Source organism: Aquarana catesbeiana, linkage group LG08 (genome assembly GCF_042186555.1).
Source record: "Aquarana catesbeiana isolate 2022-GZ linkage group LG08, ASM4218655v1, whole genome shotgun sequence".
Taxonomy (NCBI): domain Eukaryota; kingdom Metazoa; phylum Chordata; class Amphibia; order Anura; family Ranidae; genus Aquarana; species Aquarana catesbeiana.
In genome coordinates this window covers 78,718,859-78,739,978 of record NC_133331.1, presented here as the reverse complement: position 1 = coordinate 78,739,978, position 21,120 = coordinate 78,718,859, and the positions used below count along the sequence as shown (strand labels likewise).

The 21,120-nt window shown below is 40.4% G+C and overlaps 1 protein-coding gene across 3 annotated transcripts in view; it reads right to left on the bottom strand.

Moving 5' to 3' along the window:
* The window catches only part of MYOF (myoferlin), a gene marked incomplete in the record, with an annotated part of 231,955 nt that overhangs the window by 66,274 nt on the left and 144,561 nt on the right, over nt 1-21,120 (bottom strand). For all 3 annotated transcript variants that reach the window (XM_073596030.1, XM_073596031.1, XM_073596032.1), the window contains 8 exon segments: nt 163-324; nt 2,224-2,322; nt 3,319-3,474; nt 3,560-3,741; nt 13,047-13,124; nt 15,564-15,663; nt 17,422-17,595; nt 19,966-20,105. In XM_073596030.1, the coding sequence (XP_073452131.1) occupies nt 163-324; nt 2,224-2,322; nt 3,319-3,474; nt 3,560-3,741; nt 13,047-13,124; nt 15,564-15,663; nt 17,422-17,595; nt 19,966-20,105 (1,091 nt within the window).

Sequence of the window (21,120 nt, the reverse complement as noted above, 5' to 3'; positions counted from 1 at the left end):
AAGAGAACTTCTTTCAGGTTTTTACTGCTATCCAGGGCTCACCTGATAGAACATGAAGAAAAATCCCTCTAACAGAGACCCAGACAGAAGTTAAAAAAAAAAAATCTTGGAGGGATATTAACCCTTCTCCCCTTTACACTTATAAGCAGTCCTGTGTCTTACCACTTTCATAAAGAGGACAGAGCTGGAAAAGTTAGGGGTCTTTTTGAGGTTTTTTATCATTGCAGTTTGGATAATTTCCCCACCGCACTCCACAACGAGGCTTGGAGAGGTGACCGATGCCATCTGGTAACTCTTCATGTTGCGTAATCCCCAGGTAAGTATCTATTTTATAGAATTAAAGGTATTGTAAGTCATTGGGACTATTCTAACACTCAAACTACACATATTGAAAATAATATTTATTTGCATCAAGAGCACACATATCAGAAAAATCAAAACGTGTTTCAATTGTTTGGTAACAAGGCACGAGATATAGTGCAGCAAAAGCCAGTGATGCTACTACCCACAACAACAGACGTTGTCACTTTTTAAACACTGACATAATTGGTTGAAATAGTTACCTATTAACACTTATAATCATGAATCACTGTTAAAAGGTCATTTTTAATAAAGTGTTGTTTTTTTCTACCCAAGTAAATGAAAGGGCTCATTCACACCATTCGCATAAACCTACATTATTCCGCACTGCACCAAAGCTTATTTGAGATCTTCGCCCGTCTCCACACTTTAGGCCAGTTGTCACTTCATGACGTTTCAAAGTAAAAAAACAAAACAAAACAAAAAAACAAACAAACATGCTGGCTGGTGTGAACGAACCCAAAGTGTTAAAAAAAGTTACATCTGTTAAAGTCACACTGTATGCCTGTGTGTACTTTAATATGTGTTGTTGTTGACTGATTCTGCCTACTGCCATTTTTTTTTTTTTTACTTTCAGCTTCTGCTTTGAAACTCTTTTTTGACACCATGGGGATTGTATTAAAATGTACCTGCACCATTAGAGCAGTTACCCTTAAAGTATATCAAAGTCACCCATGCCCCCAGCCAAGTCTTAAGCTGGCCATACACATTGAGTTTAACAGATTCCTCCATCTATGCTACACAGTGTGGATGGACAAAACTTCTGCTTTGGCTATTGTATATGGACAGCTGGCCCCACCACCTACCTGAACAGCCTCTGCACTCGATAGGTGCAGGTTCTGTTCGGCTGATGATTTCCTCCAAACTCCTTCAATTTAACCAAGGAATGTTGTGTAGGAGGCAGTCAAGATGGCCAACCACTGAGTGAATTTTGGCTAGTTCTTTAGAAACTGGCCAAAATTTAAACAGTTAATTGCCAGCTTAACATTCACATGTGCCCCATTAAAGACATGGCTTACTAGATCACCAAGCTAATCAAAATGTTCTCAGTCAAACCTGCGTATTCTCACTTCATTCTCAGCCATTACTATGGAAAGCTCTGGAGTATGAGCGAATACTGTGGACTAAATCTCCACTGGAATTAATCAGTGTGCACAGAGAGCCCATGTGGGCCTGCCCAGTAGGTTTTTGACAAGCAGCTGTGAGATCTAGTCATTGATATGGCATTTGAATCAGGGACAGGTGAATACAACACGAAGGGTGGTGGTTTAGAGGTTTCTACATAACAATTGTAACTGCAGCAAAGGTTACTTAGTAACTTTAATTTTTCTAAATTCTAGGGTATGCTTTGGATACTCAACTGAAACGGGTCACTTTGATGAGTGGTAAAACATCTTCAACATTACAGAATATGTCTAATTGAATGGAAATCACTTGTACTAACTAGCTGTTTTCTTGTGTGCGCTTTTTGTTTTTGCATGCACTAAAGCTAATGAACCATACCACAATTTAACTTTAAGCCTAAAGGCTTTTTCATTGTAGATTCATGCTAGCAATTGCAAACTGAATGTTATGAGACAAAATTTGATCATCTCAAAATGTATGCTGGTAGAACTGGAGCTGCAGAAATGTTGAACTCAAACACAAGGACTTCTGGAGTTTACATTTGAAATAATACCAAGAATATTCCACATGATATAATGCAAGTTTACTTTTGTAAATTGATTTGATATTGCCCCAATCAGTATCATAGAACAGAACGTATTCAATACCTTTCTCCTGTGAATGTTTATGTACAAAACAATTAAGAGAAATGATGGCCATAAATAAAGCTTCTCACATAGCAGACCTACATGTGCTTACCTCAATAGCAGTGAGTTGAACCACAGGACGGATTCCTTGAGGTACCATGTATAGTTTTGGAGCTCTCTGGGATGGCAGTATTGGCAGGTTGGATCCATCCTATGGAAGTAATGCACAACCAGTTACAGAAGGCTATACAGTTGTAGTAGTGTACATAGTATATACGTGAATGGCCATGTTTCTATTTTTGCTTCCTGACTTCTCTGCATGGTGGAGGTGCTGTAGAACAAAGCTATGGAACTTCACCTAAAGCACAGCAATTGTTCCAGGGCAACATGAGCCATCATAGGCATGCGCAGCCTATTGAATTAGGGTGTGCACCCCAAAGCTCAAACACACAGCCTCAGAGGCATGGGACAGTGAATAATTAGGATGTGCTCTGTGCTAAGTGACTTCATGTTCATTCACAAACTGAAGCATAGTGAACACCGTTTACCATGCTTCAGTTATAAATCAACGCAGTGAGTGTTCACTTCGAAAAGGAAGGGGCTGGTAAATTACATATTTAATGGCTCCTTCCCCTGCTCTGCATCCTGAAACATCTCCCGCAGCAGCTGGAGGAGTGAAGGGAAGCCAGTAGCACTGCGGGGTGGGGGACCAACACTAGGGGGGGGGGGGAGCCAGGAAAGGGGAATTACCACTGCTTGTGGCGATTAGGCTGTGCCCAGGCACACCCCTCTGCGCACGCCTATGAGAGCCATTCACTTTCATAAAAAATACAAATATTTTCCAGTGCCAATATAGTTTGGTATAACTTTTCCAGTCCATTCTGAGTTATTACTATTTAAAACAACAATATAATGCTAATCAATAAAAGTATACCTAATAATGCAGGAAAAATATTCAATTGGGTTGCACGCAAATATGACATACAACTGCAGTCACCAGAGATTGGTCATCTCTACCATATGTTGACCATTTGGTGATTATGCAACAAATTTACATGTGCTAAAATATTACAGAACTTCACCCCAAACACCATTCCACATGCAGCCTAAAAGATCAGCAAACTCTAATCATATCATACAAAAAACAAAATATAGACCAATATGCTATGAAGCCCTAATCTTTATTCTCTATAAATAATCTTGAGACCTTGTCTTTTAGAATGAGTTCTGCAGCAACCAGGATGTCCCCGCAGTGTTTGCCAGCCTTCATGACTGGATACCACAGGAGTTTTGGTGTAACGTCGATAGGGGTCAGTTTTACAAGTGGTGGGCACAAACTCCTTCCAATAAATTCATCTTTTCCCTGAAACAAACAGCACACAATATATAAACAATAAAATAAAAGATGGAGAAATGAATAAACCTTCAGAATATGGACGTATACATACCACTTGATCGTTGTCAAATATTTCAATAACTACATTGGGTGGATTATGAGCTACTGCTTGCGGATCTCCATAGATTTCAACTTCGTTGAAGATCAGGGTTTGGTCCCATGTGGGGTTCAAAGTTGAATGCATTATCTCTGTAGTTTTACTGCGGTGGAGGAATGATACATGTGCATAGGGGTCTAAAACAAAGAAAAATAAATTAAATCTGTTCCTCTATGATATAAATTTAAAAAAATGGCTAGCTCTTGCCCATATTTCTTATGTCATCCCTATACAGAATTTGTGCTGAGCTGGAGGTATATTAGCTATAGAATGTGGTCAGCATTCATCATTCTATATTTTCATTACAAGTTAGTGGCCAATCAGAAATATACAACCAATGCTGTTTTTGTTCCATAAATACAGAAAGCACTCGGCAGTGCATTATTGGCATTCCTAGCAAAGGAAAAAAGACTTGCAAGCAATGTTAGTTTGACTGTACAGCATAAAAGCAGAACTAAAGTAAAAAAAAAATACGAACAGGCAGGCTCTTCATTGCAGAAGAGACATGCAATGATGCCTCACAGGCATCAAATCAGAGTGGCGGCGAGTAAGTAGGGCTTTAGTTCCACTTTAACACAAGGATAGGGATCTTTATTTAGCATGGGGCAAGTTTCAAATCTTATTGAACTTAACTTAAAATAACTCTCACTTTTTGTATAAATGAGGACCAAAATACACTCCTCGTAATCAATTTAAAGTTTATAGCAGTTAAGCAGGTGAAAGCATTGCAAAAGTCAGGGCAAAGCACAGCATGTTTCTGAAAGGCTTCTCCCTGCCCCACTTATATGCACAATACCATAGATCAAATGTTGCTCCTGCCCCTGCTGCAACCAGATAGAAACTTAGCATGTTGGGGTATGAGGGAGCATGTTACTGCCTCCCATTGTCAGTACTTCGGTCAAGCAGTCAATCACTATCCCACAGCACTGCCAAATGAGGGAGCGGTGATGTTAGGGTTGCCACCTCTTCCTTTTAAACCCAAACACACATGAATTACACAGGTTCTGAGGCTAATTTAGTGCAGATAAGGCAGAGAGTTTAATTACCACCTTCATCAGCCACAGAACCTGTGTAATTCATAGGTGTTCGGTTTTAAAGGAATGAGGTGGCAACCCTAGGTGATGTCCCTACCTCCTAGTCTCAGTCAAATGAGCACTCTTTTTTTGAATTTTGGAACATTGGGGAATGATTTTTATTTCTGTCACTCTGTGGAACATCACCCTTTCTACTGTCCTGCTGATTACGGTTACAAAAACGATGGTTAAACCATACATTTTAAAACTTGAAAAATTTACAAAAATTGTCACCATAACAATTGATGAGGGAAGTCATCCAATGGGGACACCTATTACGGTGACAACTGTCAAGAAGGGGATTTCATATCACTTTGAATACTTTTTCATTAAAGTGCTTCTAAAGCAAAGCATTTTTTACCTTAATGCACCCCCCTCCCAAAATACCTACCATCCAGCGATGTGCCCGATTGCAGCGACTCTCTCCCTGCTCTCGCAGCACACAGAGGCAGCAGCGGAAGATAATCCTACTGTTGTCAATCAAAGCCTTTGAACAGAGAGCGGGGAAGGGGGCAGGTCCAAGCTGTGCGTGTCTACAAGATACATGCAGCTTGGCTCAGGAGCACACCCACATGTGTGCCCCCATAGTACACAGCTTGTGTTGGGGTCACACTCAGAAGAGAAGAGTGGACAGCGGTGGGACACCAGAAGAGGGAGGTAAAAGATGGCTTTGTGGAATAATATTGCACAGAGCAGTTAAAGTATAACCTGTTTATTTTTCTAGGTAGAATTTAAAAATTTTTTTTTTTATTTTTAGAACTTTAAGTTACTAGTTACTGGGACAGGGAGTAAAGTCATGTATACATGGGTCGAAATCTGTGGGTTCAGCAGGAACCAGACGACTTTCGGCCCGTGTATACAGCCATCTGTTCTACAGAAACTGGTCTTACAACTCGCTTCTATTAAACGACCATGCTGGAAAACCAGCAACCACCAATGGCTGCCAGCTCTGATCACTGTATTCTGGCAGAGGGGGGTGGTCAGAATACAATACAGTGGGGGAGATCGCCGCACCAACATTGGTTGTGCTAGTACAGCAATCTTTCAATTTTCTTTTTTCGTGTACAGGCAATCTCCCTAATGCCGCGTACACACGATCGGACATTCTGACAACAAAGAGGGAAAGAAGGAGTAGATATGGCGCTGTTCCAGATCTGGTGAATTCAGGTGTGTGCTGCTCCCTAGATTGGGAGGAATATATTGGGTGGGGAAAGAGATAGTAGGCGATTCCTATTCCTATGTATGTTATACTCAAAAATCCATATAGAGGTTAGTGTGAAGCCTTGTTGTAGACTCCTAAGTGTGTATGAGTGTCAAGTTGTACAACTAACACAATAAAGTGCAATGTGTATTTTGTAAATCCTTGGTGCGTGTCTTATTCGTGCTCTTATAATGACTGCACTCACCAGATCTTTCACCCCCTCTTGGGGTCTCACACATCCACAGTATATGCCACTGTGTAGCACCGTAAGATATCTCCGTCCTTAATGCAAACTAGGTAAAAGGCTGAGATCTTCAGTCATCCCAAGAGAGCTGTGCTGTGTGCTGGACAGGAGGAAAGAGATGGAGGGTGCACCACGCACCAACGATTTATTCATTGAAAAGTTCACCAGAATTTAAACTGAGTCATTCACTGGAACAATAGCACCTACTAATCAGATGTTCACTTGTTTATTCACACCAGCACTTTAATTTACTTTGTTTATATTGTTCATACGGTTGATACGTAATAATTAAGAAACTTGCACTTTATGTCACAATTTTATTCATTAATTTATTAATGGAATAAGTTGGTGTCATACACATTGCACTTTATTGTATTAGTTATACAACTTGACACTCGTACACACTTAGGAGTCTACAACAAGGCTTCACATGGATTTTTGAGTATAATATACATAGGAATAGGAATCACCTACTATCTCTTTCCCCACCCAATATATTCCTCCCAATCTAGGGAGCAGCACACACCTGAATTCACCAGATCTGGAACAGCGCCATATCTACTGCTTCTTTCCCTCTTTCAACATTACACTCCACCTAGTGGAAGTAATTGGTAGTGGCAGCAATTCTAACAGATTTTCTGTCTTTAATATACATCCCTTTGCACGGGTATTTTCTCTTTTCTTTATTCTGACAACAAAATCCATGGACTCTTTCCGATGGATGTTGGCGGTGACGTACAACAAGCTGAGAAAAATTAAGTTCAACAGCCAGTGCGGCTCTTCTGCTTGATTCCGAGCATGCGTGGAACTTTGTGCGTTGGAATTGTGTACACACGTTTGGAATCTACGACAACGGATTTTGTGGACGGAAAATTTGAGATCCAGGTCTCAAATTTTGTGTGACGGAAATTCCGACGGAAAATGTCCGATGGAGCCTACACACAGTCGGAATTTCCGACAACAAGCACCCATCGAACATTTTCTGTCGGAAAATACAACCGTGTGTACGGGGCATAAGTGGGAAAACCCTTTCCTACTCTGTTTAAAACAAATAAAGTATTGCCTTTCCATATACTTTAAATTGGCCAAGTTATTGTCAAGGTAAGCAGAGAGCTCCTTATAGTGGTTGCACCTGTACAAGCGCTTTTTCTGGTCTCCATGAACACAAAACAGACATTTCCTGTTGTCACCAGACAATAAAATCTACCAGCTGGAGCACATCTCAATTTTTCTGTATTTATGATGCCCCAACCCCTCATGAAAATAATTAAAGGGCTTGGGACTACTATTAGATGGGCGTGTAAATCAACTTTTTTTTTTTATCTCTAAAAGAAAGGATCAGGAGGGCCATCATAAATATTAACATTTCCTGTACAAATTGCAGTGGCTCTGTGCTAGAGGGCAACAAAAGGTTATCTATAGGTCACTGTGAAGTGGCCTCAAGCCAGAAACACAGAATTTAAGTAACATAGAGGACTGTAATAGCCACCAGAGCTACCAAGGATGAGACCCTTTTTTTTTTCTTTTTTTTTTTAAATCACAAAATTGGCAAATTAGGCAACTATTACTTGGTTCAAGGGACACTCCATAGTTTTACAGATAAGCTACAGTATGTTCTACACAAAAAAAATAATTAACACATTTGTCTTCTTGTCTATAAAGCGGATGATATGTCAAATAGCTGATCCCTTAAAACAAATATTTAATGGCGGAAAAATAATGGCCTCCGCCGTCCGGCTTGGAAATCTGCAATAATGACACAGACATGTGTGTTCTTTGTCTAGCACTTTTCTATTTGTTATTTGCACCAGTCCGGTCATGTGATCCTGCAGCTCCAGCTCAGGGAGCACTCGACAAATGGCTGGGAATTCTGGAAGCCGTGATGTCACTTATAGGCTCCCATGTCAGTGATCCCTTCTCTCCCCTGCAGCAGCTGCTCACTGACAGAGGAGCCAAAAACTGTGGGACCACTTTACCAGACCAGAGCAGATTAAAAAAAGGAGTACACTTTTTTTTTTTTATATTAATAGGCAGGATAGATTCAAGGAAGTGAGAAGGAACAATTTAAGAATTAGACTTTGTTTTTTTCTTTCACTTTAAAGGTCATGGGGTTTATAAAACCTTTTATGCATCGTCTTTTCTTTATTTAAATGCAAGATTATGTGCATACTTGCCAACACTCACAAATTTCCCAGGACAGTCCTGGAAATTAGCTAAATGTCCCGGAAGTGCAGGCTTGCTAAGTGTTTAATGTGTGAGCCAATCCCAGCGGAGCACACAGTCTGACATACTGGCTTGCAGTACCTCTCCTCTCCATTAGTACACGCTGTACAGAAGGGGGAGTGGGTGGGGTGTTCCTCCTGAGCAGGCATTGGCTTCTGAATAGAAGCATTGACTGTGTAATGCTTTCACATGTGGGCAGGTTGAAACACCCCAGGGCTGCCCTCAACATGTACTCCTACTGCCTGCAAGAAAAAGAAAATAGGGAAGAAGATGGGGCGAAGCTAACTGACCAAATAATGGGGATGAGGTATTTGGCCACAGATTTGTGCTGAGGGAAGGTGGGCACACTTCAGGCAGTGTTGTAATATGGGGGGGCGCACTTCAGGCAGTGCTGTCGTTTTCATTCCTAGAATATGATCCCTGGTGACAGGACACCCTTTTATTGCTGGCAAATGAGTTGGAAATTATTGGAAAGGATTAGCCCTTTCTTTGCTATTAGATCTGTGTGTTGGAGGTCATTCATCTAAGGCTCGCCAGTTCCTAAATGTCTTGCAGGACAATTTTATGGGTCAGATGGTAGACGCACCAACTAGAAATAAAGCGTTACTGGATCTACTGATTACCAACAATACAGACCTGATCACGGATGTGGAAATACGGGGCAATTTAGGTAACAGCGATCACAGGTCAATTGGCTTCAGTATAAATCACACAAATAGGAAACATAAAGAGAATACAAAGACTTAATTTCAAAAGACCCAACTTCCCTAAACTACAAGCCTTGCTAGAAGGCATAAATTGGGATAAAATCTTAGGAACAAAGAACACGGAGGAGAGATGGGTTTTCTTTAAGAGCATATTAAATAAGGGCATTAGCCAATGCATCCCATTGGGTAATAAATTTAAAAAATGGAATCAAAAGTCCTGGATGGCTTAACTCCAATATAAAAAATGCATATAAAAGCAAAGGTGAAGGCCTTAAAAAATACAAGGTTGAGGGATCATCATCAGCAGTCAGACTTTATAAAGAATGCAACAAGAAATGTAAGGGTGCAATAAGGATGGCTAAGATAGAACATGAAAGACACATAGCGAAGGAGAGCAAAAAAAAAATCCCCAGAAATTCTTTAAGTATATAAACAGTAAAAAGGGAGGACAGACCATATTGGCCCAATAAAGAATGAGGAAGGACATCTGGTTACAAAGGATGGGGAGATGGCGAAGGTATTGAATTTATTCTTCTCCTCAGTCTTCACGAGGGAATCGGGGGGCTTCAGTAACCAAAACTGCAGTGTTTATCCTCATGACACATCACAGGAAGCACCTCCATGGTTAACAGAGGACAGAATTAAAATTAGACTTGGGAAACTTAACATTAATAAATCACCTGGACCAGATGGCTTGCACCCGAGGGTACTTAGGGAACTCAGTCAAGTAATTGCCAGACCATTTTTCCTCATTTTTACTGACTGGAATGATACCAGCTGATTGGAGAAAAGCCAATGTAGCACCAATATTTAACCTCCCTGGCGGTATGATTATTTCGGATTTTAGGTGCTGAAAGCGGTACCATTATTTTACATGGAAATTTGGCGTTTTATATTGTAGGTCTGTAAATCTTAACAATAACACACTTAAATCTGTCCAAACCAGAGTCTAGTAGATATCCCGGGTATGATAAAGTTTGAAACACAAAAACATAAATTATAATATAATAAATAAAAATAAATAATTAAAAAAAATTAAAAAAAATAGTAATAAAATAAATTTCCCCACGATTCACTATCGCTCAATTCTGCAAGTGTTCTAATTTATTATCGCTGTTTTCTAGCTGGTCTAAAGCCACTTTTGACGTAAAGGGACACTTTTTGGTTGCTATGGACAATCTCCAGTTTCCAGGCAGAAAGAACAGTGTATATCATGTAAAACTGCATGCAGGGCATGGGCCAGAGCACTGGGGACAAAAGGGATGTGAAATCATTTCATACAGTACTGTAATCTGTAAGATTACAGTACTGTATGTGTTATGATTTTGACAGTTTTTTGAATTTTCCGCCAGGCTCCGCCCCCGTGCGTCGCGCCGCTCGCAGGGAACGGAGCCTGGCACGGAGAGGCTTCGGAGGAGGACGGAGCCCTCGGACACTGCGGGTGACATCGCAGGATCCCGGAGACAAGGTAAGTAACGCTGCACCAGGATCCTGCAATGCGATCCCGAGTGTGGCTCGGGGTTACCGCTAATGGTACTGAATTTTAACCCCGAGCCACACTCGGGAAAACCGCCAGGGAGGTTAAAAAGGGCCCAAAATACATCCCTGGGAATTACAGACCAGGTAGCCTAACATCAATAGTATGTGAACTCTTGGAGGGGATGATAAGGGACTATATACAAGATTTTAGCAATGAGAACGGTATCATTAGCAGTAATCAGCATGGATTCATGAAGAATCGTTCTTGCCAAACCAATCTATTAACCTTCTATGAGGAGGTGAGTTGCCATCTAGATAAGGGAAGACCCGTAGACATGGTGTATCTGGATTTTGCAAAAGCATTTGACACAAACGTTCCCCATAAACGTTTACTGCACAAAATAAGGTCCGTTGGCATGGATCATAGGGTGAGTACATGGATTGAAAACTGGCTACAAGGGCGAGTTCAGAGGGTGGTGATAAATGGGGAGTACTCGGAATGGTCAGGGGTGGGTAGTGAGGTCCCCCAGGGTTCTGTGCTGGGACCAATCCTATTTAATTTGTTCGTAAATGACCTGGATGATGGGGTAAACAGTTAAATCTCTGTATTTGCGGACGATACTAAGCAGGGCAAAAACTTCTCCGCAGGATGTGGAAACCTTGCAAAAAGATCTGAACAAATTAATGGGGTGGGCAACTACATGGCAAATGAGGTTCAATGTATAAAAAAAAGGAAAATAATGCATTTGGGTGGCAAAAATATGAATGCAATCTATACACTGGGGGGAGAACCTCTTGGGGAATCTAGGATGGAAAAGGACCTGGGGGTCCTAGTAGATGATAGGCTCAGAAATGGCATGCAATGCCAAGCTGCTGCTAACAAAGCAAACAGAATATTGTCATGCATTAAAAAGGGGATCAACTCCAGAGATAAAACGATAATTCTCCCGCTTTACAAGACTCTGGTCTGGCCGCACTTAGAGTATGTTGTCCAGTTCTAGGCACCAGTCCTCGGGAAGGATGTACTGGAAATGGAGCGAGTACAAAGCAGGGCAACAAAGCTAATAAAGGGTCTGGAGGATATTAGTTATGAGGAAAGGTTGCGAGCATTGAACTTATTCTCTCTGGAGAAGAGACGCTTGAGAGGGGGTATGATTTCAATATACAAAATACTATACTGGTGACCCCACAATAGGGATAAAACTTTTTCGCCAAAGGGAGTTTAACAAGACTCGTGGCCACTCATTAAAATTAGAAGTAAAGAGGTTTAACCTTAAACTACGTAGAGGGTTCTTTATTATAAGAGCGGCAAGGATGTGGAATTCCCTGCCACAGGCGGTGGTCACAGCGGGGAGCATCGATAGTTTCAAGAAACTATTAGATAAGCACCTGAACGACTGCAACATACAGGGATATACAATGTAATACTGACATATAATCACACACATAGGTTGGACTTGATGGACGTGTGTCTTTTTTCAACCTCACCTACTATGTAACTACGTAAGAATATTAACCATTTCATTGCTTGTAGAGCCCTGGGGGAAATGCACAATTACCCCTTTAATGGCTAGATTACAGGGTTAATCACGTATTTCCACCAGGGCTCTGCTAGCAAAGAAATACTTAATCATGTCCAGCCACCAGGGATCTGGTAGCAATTTAAGTAATGTACAGCCAAGGCAAGGATCTGCTAGCAATAAAATGGTTAATCATGTCTCTAGCCCCAGGGATCTTACTAGCCTAAGATCCCTGGTGGCTGGACATGATTAACTATTTAATTGCGGTCAGAACCCTGGTGGAAGTCCAAGGAGATTAAACTCCTTGCAAAACCATGCCCATATTAAATGAATGCCCCACCCCCAAGTACATGCCCCGTCTACAGCGGCTTTCTGGACACAAAAAAAAATAAATAAAAGTGTCCCTAAAAAAACTTTTTGGAAATGTTGGCAACTATGTATGTGATGTTACTAGCTGAACAACAAATGGTCTTTAGGGTGGCTGTTTTTAAATAATATACTGCAGCAGTAATTTTGTGCTAAGACACACTAGAATTAATCAGCATTATAATACTTCTTTATATTACATTTGGCCTTGTTGTGCTGTCTGTCAGGGGGGCTGCCATTACAGTACTAGCTGGACAGAATTACATAGTTTTTGGTAAAACAGCTCATATAGATGTAGAACAACTGTTTATTTTTGGAATATAGCGTTCAGTAACTGTAAAGGTAGTAAGAAAGGGCTATAAACATGGGGGGCAGTTGGTGACCAGACAGTGAGCATGCCCTCGGAACACAATCTTGGGCCTCAGTGTTATACACATGTGTGGCAGAATGAAGGCACAGCCGCTGCAAATATGTGATGTGGCAACAGGAAGAGATACATAATAGAATAGAACATATAACCATGCATGCAACAAAATGTATTGAGCTCCACCAACACTCTTTACAAACATAAAAGTAGCTGCTTCGCCATTCTATCTAAGCAGACATAAGGTGACCACCCATCCTCTTACCAGAAAAACTGTCCTTATCCATGGCAGTCAGACTCCGAGCTTGGTAAAGATAGCAGCGAAGGTGATATGTAAAGACACCTTTAAAAAAAAATAAAACACACACCAAGATGAACTACAAGCTCAGTACTAGATTAAAAATACAAAATACATTTTCTGTTTTTTTTTAATCCAACATAAAATAGATTCCCCTGTACTAAATGACATAACCTACAGTATCTCACAAAAGTGAGTACACCCCTCACATTTTTGTAAAAATGTTATCATATCTTTTCATGTGACAACACTGAATAAATGACACTTTACTACAATGTAGTGAGTGTACAGCTTGTATAACAGTGTAAATTTCCTGTCCCCTCAAAATAACTCACACTCGCCATTGATGTCTAAACCACTGGCAACAAACCTGAGTACACCCTTAAGTGAAAATGTCCAAATTGGGCCCAAAGTGTCAATATTTTGTGTGACCACCATTATTTTCGAGCACTGCCTTAACCCTCTTGGGCATGGAGTTCACCAGAGCTTCACAGGCTGCCACTGGAATACTGTTCCACTCCTCAATGGGGACATCACGGAGCTGGTGGATGTTAGAGATGTTGCGCTCCTCCACCTTCCGTTTGAGGATGCCCCACAAATGCTCAATAGGGTTTAGGTCTGGAGACATGCTTGGCCAGTCCATCACCTTTACCCTCAGCTTCTTTAGCAAGGCAGTGGTCATCTTGGAGGCGTGTTTGGGTCATTATGTACATGTTGGCATTCATGGTTCTTTCAATGAACTGTAGCTCCCCAGTGCCAGCAGCACTCATGCAGCCCCAGACCATGACACTCCCACCACCATGCTTGACAACACACACTTGTCTTTGTTCTCCTCATCTGGTTGCGCCACACATGCTTGACACTATCTGAATGAAATAAGTTCATCTTGGTTTGCGGGCTTTCTTGTCATTTTTAGAAGAGGCTTCCTTCTGGGAAGGCAGACATGCAGACCAATTTGATGCAGTGTGTGGTGTATGGTCTGAGCACTGACAGGCTGACCCCCCCCCCCCCCCCCATCAACCACTGCAGCAATGCTGGCAGAACTCGTACGTCTATTTCCCAAAGACAACCTCTGGATATGACGCTGAGCCCATGCATTCAACTTCTTTGGTCAACCATGGCAAGGCCAGTTCTGAGTGGAACCTGTCCTGGTGAACTGCTATATTGTCTTGGCCACTGTGCTGCAGCTCAGTTTCAGGGTCCTTTAGGGTTCTTATAGCCAAGGCCATCCTTATGTAGAGCAACAATTCTTTTTTTCAGATCCTCAGAGAGTTCTTTGCCATAAGGTGCCATGCTGAACTTCCAGTGACCAGTAAGAGAGAGAGCAATAACACCAAATTTAACACACCTGCGACCTTGTAACACTAACAAGTCACATGACACCGAGGAGAGAAAATGGCTAATTGGGCCCAATTTGGACATTTTCACTTAGGGGTGTATTCACTTTTGTTGCCAGCGGTTTCGACATTAATGGCTGTGTCTTGAGTTTTTTTGAGGGGACAGCAAATTCACACTGTTATGCAAGCTGTACACCCACTACTTTACATTGTAGCAAAGTGTAAGTTCTTCAGTGTTTTTAGATATATATAAATATATACAAATATTTACAAAAATGGTGAGGGTTATGATAATATATATATATACACACACACACACATACATTATATAATTATATATATATATATATATACACATATACACACAGGGCTTTTTTTCTCAAACAATAGGTGCTGGAACTTAACCACGGCCCCACAAAACCCCTTCCCTTACACACACCCTGCAAATCACATCAAATAGTGGGTGTGTTCAGTCAAATTTCACAAAAACAGTAGGAGGGTCTTAAAGGGGCATTAAATACCAAAATTGCATTACATACAGTGTGCAGAGCTGTCACTTGTAAACACACAAACCAGACTTCTGTTTTAACAAGCGATTGTGGTGAGCTGGCACCAAAGGGTCTGAGCCAGAGGTGGTGGAACTGAGTTCCACCAAGTTCCCCCTGAAAAAAAGATTATATATATATATAGATATATAGCTATATATCTATATATCTATATATATATATATATATATATATATATATATATATATATATCTATCTATATCTATATATATATATATATATATATATATATATATATATATATATATATATATATATTTTTTTTTTTTTTTACATGAAAAATCCCAGCAGCTCTCCAATTTTCACCTTAAAGCAGAAACCTGTGACTTTGCAGGCACTTACCCTCAGATTTTCCAGAGTGCCATTGGGGTCTAGGTTAACCAATCAACAGAAAAATCAAAATCGGTCAAATGTGTATCATCCATATTATATTCATGTTATGCGATTTAACAAATGCTGCTTCTGCTTGGATAATTCACTCATGCAGCCAAGCTTTTCTAGATCCTAATCTGCTGCAAGGCACCATTTTAAAGCTTCAAGGTTACTTCTTTAAATAGTAATGAAAATTAAATTATACTTACGGTCAAAGATACAGGAGACAATTGGCGTGTTTGCTCCAAAAATAGCAGTTGCAGATTCCTTCTCCTTCTTTTCTTCTTCCTCTGAACTCACATCAGCACCCTATGTACAGGTAATTACTGGTCATATCCAGATTGAAATATTATATATACACACACACACACAGAAATTGGATAGAACTAGACAAATTATAAAATATATATATATATATATATATATATATATATATATATATATATATATATATATATATATATATATATATATATACACATATATATCAACACAATCTTATATAATACACTTTACGTTCAGTCTTTGAAAGCATACTGAAAAATGCATCAGCATAAGATAACACACCAAAATATTTGTTTCAGATAACCCATATAACAATGCATATGGGGATTGTAGACATACAGTATTAGCACACTTGCAACATGGCAGATGAGTACTGTACGTAATTCTTTGTTATTTGCACTAATAGGTCATTTTTCAGAATGAGCCTTTGGGATCTACTCCCTTCTTTTAGCTCAAAGCAGCACTCCATCTATACCACCAAGAGATGTAAAATGGTTTCTAATGAGCACTGTAGGGAAATATAACCTATTGATATAATGTTGCAAAATGTTAAAAAAAATAATAAAGCTCAATAATTAACTCAAAAAATTCAACATTATTCTCTAAGCCTGGGAGAATTTCCTTAAATACTTGCTGTCAGAGATTTCACAATGAGAGCACTTCAGCAGTGCTGAAAAAAAAAAGCCATTGCATATACATACATTACAAAGGGATTGTATTGAACGATATAAAAACAGACTTTTAAACTCTGTACTCAACTAAATATGGTGTAAAAAACCAAGGAATCCAGCGTGATCAAGAATAAAATAGATCTTTTAAATAGGCAATAAAACACAAAATGAATGAAAAGGCTATGCTAGCATTCACGTGGACCATTGGGCAAATAAAGGAAGACTTACACTGCGATACATGTTCCTTTCAGGGAAGAAAGGATTTAAAAAAGGTGCTACACGAGTTTTAAAATGTGAAACAAAACCAGCAAGTTTTTTGTAGCTTCAAAAAGGTGCAAGATGTGCAGAGGGGTCTGTGCAGAGTAGTGAGGCGCTTGGGTGAGTTTGGTCTAAGATCCAACCCATTTGTGTGAGCCTGCAGGTAGCTGTACTGGGCCAATTATCTGTGGCCAGGGGCATTCTTCACCCTGGAGCCACTCATATACAATTAGGTGTGTATGTGTGTGGCTGCAGGGTGGGGAATACCCTGACTGCAGATGATTGACCCAGATGTTAGTCTGAAACACCTGAGCTCATCACTGTTCAAGACAAAGGAATTATGAAAGGTTCTTCTGCATTATAAAAAAAAAAAAAAAAAAGAGATTTTTTTTTTATTGGCAAAAGCATTAAAACCTCATCAGTGCATTTCGTGATTATGGGTGGACACTTCAGGACATTCTCTGGCAAGTAAAGTGTAGCTGGAAGTGTTTGTCAGTCAAAGGAAACTTTTATTCCTGAGCATTATACACACAGCTAGCTAAAACACAAAACAGACCTTATTTGCATCAGAGCACTCCTGATGACCATCACTCCAATGTGCAATAAATGAAGCGGTCATAAAGAGCAGTTTAGAGGGCCAAAAAAGGCACCGAACTGTATCCTGTATGGAGTCATGAATTTTTGAGCAATTGTAGGTAACTGGTCAGAATCACCAATCTAAGTAAGCCCGGTGTGGTCACAGGGGAAACATGTAAACATTGGCAAGTAATCTCCTCACGCTGATGAAAAATGACCCCCATGAAGCATGCTATAAATGAATCTGACAAAGAATTCTCTTTTCTCTGGTACTCACAAGAGCTCCTTCCAGTTTGAAAATAGCAGATGCTCCAAGACTCTCCGAAGGGGCCATTTTTCTTCTCCAGCGTCGTCGTCGGAATGTGTCTGAGCTTCGCTGTTTCAAGTGAAATTTCCAGCCTATGAGAGCGGCATATTCCCAGCCTTCCTGTTCCTCTTGAGAAAGGGTTGCCTACATCAAAACAAGAGAATGCAATAAAGTGTCATTATGGAGGTAAATATGTCCTATATTCTTCAACCAATTTCTACCATAGTTACATTTAGTTAGGTTGAAAAAAGACACAAGTCCATCCAGTTCAACCATAAAAAATAAATAAAATAAAAAATATCATACAATCCCATATACCCAATCCTATACCCACAGTTGATCCAGAGGAAGACCAAAAAACAAAACAAAACAGAAAAGCAGGATCTAATTTGCTACAGCAGGGGAAAAAAATCCTTCTTGATCCCAGAGAGGCAATCGGATTTTCCCTGGATCAACCTTACCTATAAATGTTAGTACCCAGTTATATTATGTAAATTTAGGAAAGAATCCAGGCCTTTCTTAAAGCAATCTACTGAGCTGGTCAGAACCACCTCTGGAGGGAGTCTATTCCACATTTTCACAGCTCTTACGGTGAAGAAACCTTTCCTTATTTGGAGATGAAATCTCTTTTCCTCTAGAGGTAAAGAGTGCCCCCTTGTACTCAGTGATGACCGTAAAGTGAATAACTCAACACCAAGTTCACTATATGGACCCTTTATATATTCGTACATGTTGATCATATCCCCCCTTAACATCCTCTTCTCAAGAGTGAATAAATTAAGTTCCTCTGATCTTTCCTCATAGATGAGCTCCTCCATGCCTCTTATCAGTTTGGTTGCCCTGCTCTGCACTTTCTCCAGTTCCCCGATATCCTTTTTGAGAACTGGTGCCCAAAACTGAACTGCATATTCCAGATGAGGTCTTACTAATGATTTGTACAGGGGCAAAATGATATCTCTCTCTCTGGAGTCCATACCTCTCTTAATACAAGAAAAGACTTTGCTCGCTTTGGAAACCACAGCTTGGCATTGCATGTTATTATTGAGCTTATGATCTACCAAAACCCCCAGATCCTTCTCCACCATTGATTCCCCCAGTTGTACTCCCCCTAGTATATATGATGCATTCATATTCTTAGCCCCCAAGTAGATAACTTTACATTTATCAATATTAAACCTCATCTGCCACATAGCCGCCCAATTAGACAGTGCATTGAGGTCGGCTTGTTATTCGTTATACGTTATTCCACTGCATAGCTTAGGGTCATCTGCAAAGGTAGAAATTATACTTTTAATCCCAGACCCTATATCATTTATAAAGATATTAAAAAGTAAGGGTCCCAGCACTGAACCTTGGGGTACACCGCTGATAACCTTAGACCATTCAGAGTAAGAATCATTAACCACTACTCTCTGAATTCTGTCTTTTATCCAGTTTTCTATCTATTTACAAACTGATATTTCCAAGCCTGTAGACTTTACCTTACACATGAGTCGTATGTGGGGAACTGTGTCAAACGTTTGTCTGCCAAACGCTACCAGCTTTGTAGCCCATTGTAAGGCATATGCCAAGTAATCTTAAATCAAGTTTGTAGACAATCTGTCACCATCCCATAGACACAAACTAGCCTTGCTTATTAGTAATGACTTTGTCATGTGCTGAAATCACAGCTCACACTTGGGCACTTTTCTAGGCAGATTTAGTGACTTACCTTGTCATTACTAAAATATCACTTTATCCCATTTGATGTCTTGACTAGGTTTACGAAAAGTTTATCATATCACTTGGACATCCTCTATAGCCATTGTTCCCAATCTTTAGCCGCTTGGTACTTGTGCCACCTTTGGACCCCAGCAGTCAGAAGCAGGAGTGGAGGCATAGACTGAAGGAATAATAGCAATTATCTCTACTAGCCTCAAGTAATGTGTCCCTAATGTCTCCCCATCTTCCACAGCATATCTCCAAAAACAGCTGTAGCATGTCCACAATCAATGTCCATAATATTCTCTATTGTGTTAGTCTCTATGACAACCTTCTCTATCATCACTAGATAATGAACATTATGAGCAAACCCTTGGTGATGTCAGGGGCCATAATTGAGGCCCCCTGTACCTCATTAAGTGACAACCAGAGCTTTACAATGAGTAAGAGCTACCAAGCCTCTATGTTGATGCTTAGACTGGCAAAATAACTACTTTTGTTACATTTTCAAGTATGCCTGGGTAAAACTACACTTACATGATAAGTTGGGGAAGGCTACAAGCCCCATTAGCTTTTCATAGCTGTCCATGTCCCTGTGTCAGATTTTCCCTCACTTCTTCCCTGATGAAATTGTTGTCGCTTTGACAGTAAGTGATGGTAATTCTCTGAATGCAACCCCAGGGAGCAGTACAAAAACTGTACAGATTTATGATTATTCCCCATCTTATCCAAAACCAGAAAAAAAGGTTTTGAAAGAACATTCATTTTAATGTCCATGTTCCACATGTGTGAGGGCAAAACACAGAATCTTACCTTTCTGCCAGCGGTGACATTAGGGTCCTTTTTCCTCTTCCTCACTAGCCTTCGCCTCCTGTGAGTGTGGTACATCTTCTCTGCAGCTACCCAAGACTTGGGTTTGGAGTCTGGAGGAATGGTGATGCCGTATTCCCAACCTGCAGGGATAACCCACACCTTAGTGAATCGTTTTTATGTTAGGGCAGACAAAAGCTGGTCTCTACTGACCGAATCTCTTTAGTTCAGTATCGGAATCCCAGAACCAATATGCAGCCTCTGATGTCATAGCAAAGTTCAAATTTCTGATCTCGATATTTGTTTTAGGTCAGGGTTTGAGAAATAAGCCATTGGATTAACTTGACAGTCTGGCAACCAGAAATTAAGAAGTGTTTAGGAAGACCACATAACATATTGGTCTCAGGAACAGGTTTCCTTACTTTTCTGAAGTTAATTCAATGAAAACCGATTTGTAATTTAGTTTAATTAAAAATATTACTAGTAACATATCCTGGTATTTAACAATGCCCCTTTAATATCCTCCCTCTGTTACTGCAATTTGGCAACACCCACAATTTGATCCAGCCACCTTGAAGATGAGCACAGGCAGCCCATAGAAATGTATGCAGACACAGTGGTCGCATCGGGCAGAAGGACGTCAAAATCTAAATGAAAAAATTGTCAGGGAATCGGTCCCCCCCCCCCCCCCCATGGACACATGTAAACTAATTACTGGTGCATTACAGACTTACAGGGAGACGCTTCTCCTGTTTTTAAAATTACAGCTCTGTTCCACATAGGCTGCTACAGTATGTGATTGTGCAGCTCTTTCTCCTGTTCCAGTGTGCATAGCCTGCCAAATGAATGATCTGAGCAGGGAGAAGGAGAGGTACCAAATGATCCATCAGCAGAGGAAGCCACTGGCTCTGTATTCAGGGAGAACGATGCCCACTGACAAGGACTGTATCAGAGAAACATGCGACTACAAAAGTGGGCAGGACGTACCATGGGAGCAGTGCTATACTAGAGCTGTTGGTGGGGAATCAATGCATTTGTGCTGTGGGTGGGTTTTAGAGAACTAAGTAATGGAAAGTTAGGCAAAAGCAATTTCCTAGAGAATGGGGGCAGGAGCAGGGTGTGGTTCAAAGACATCAGCTGCTGAAGAACTTCCTCACT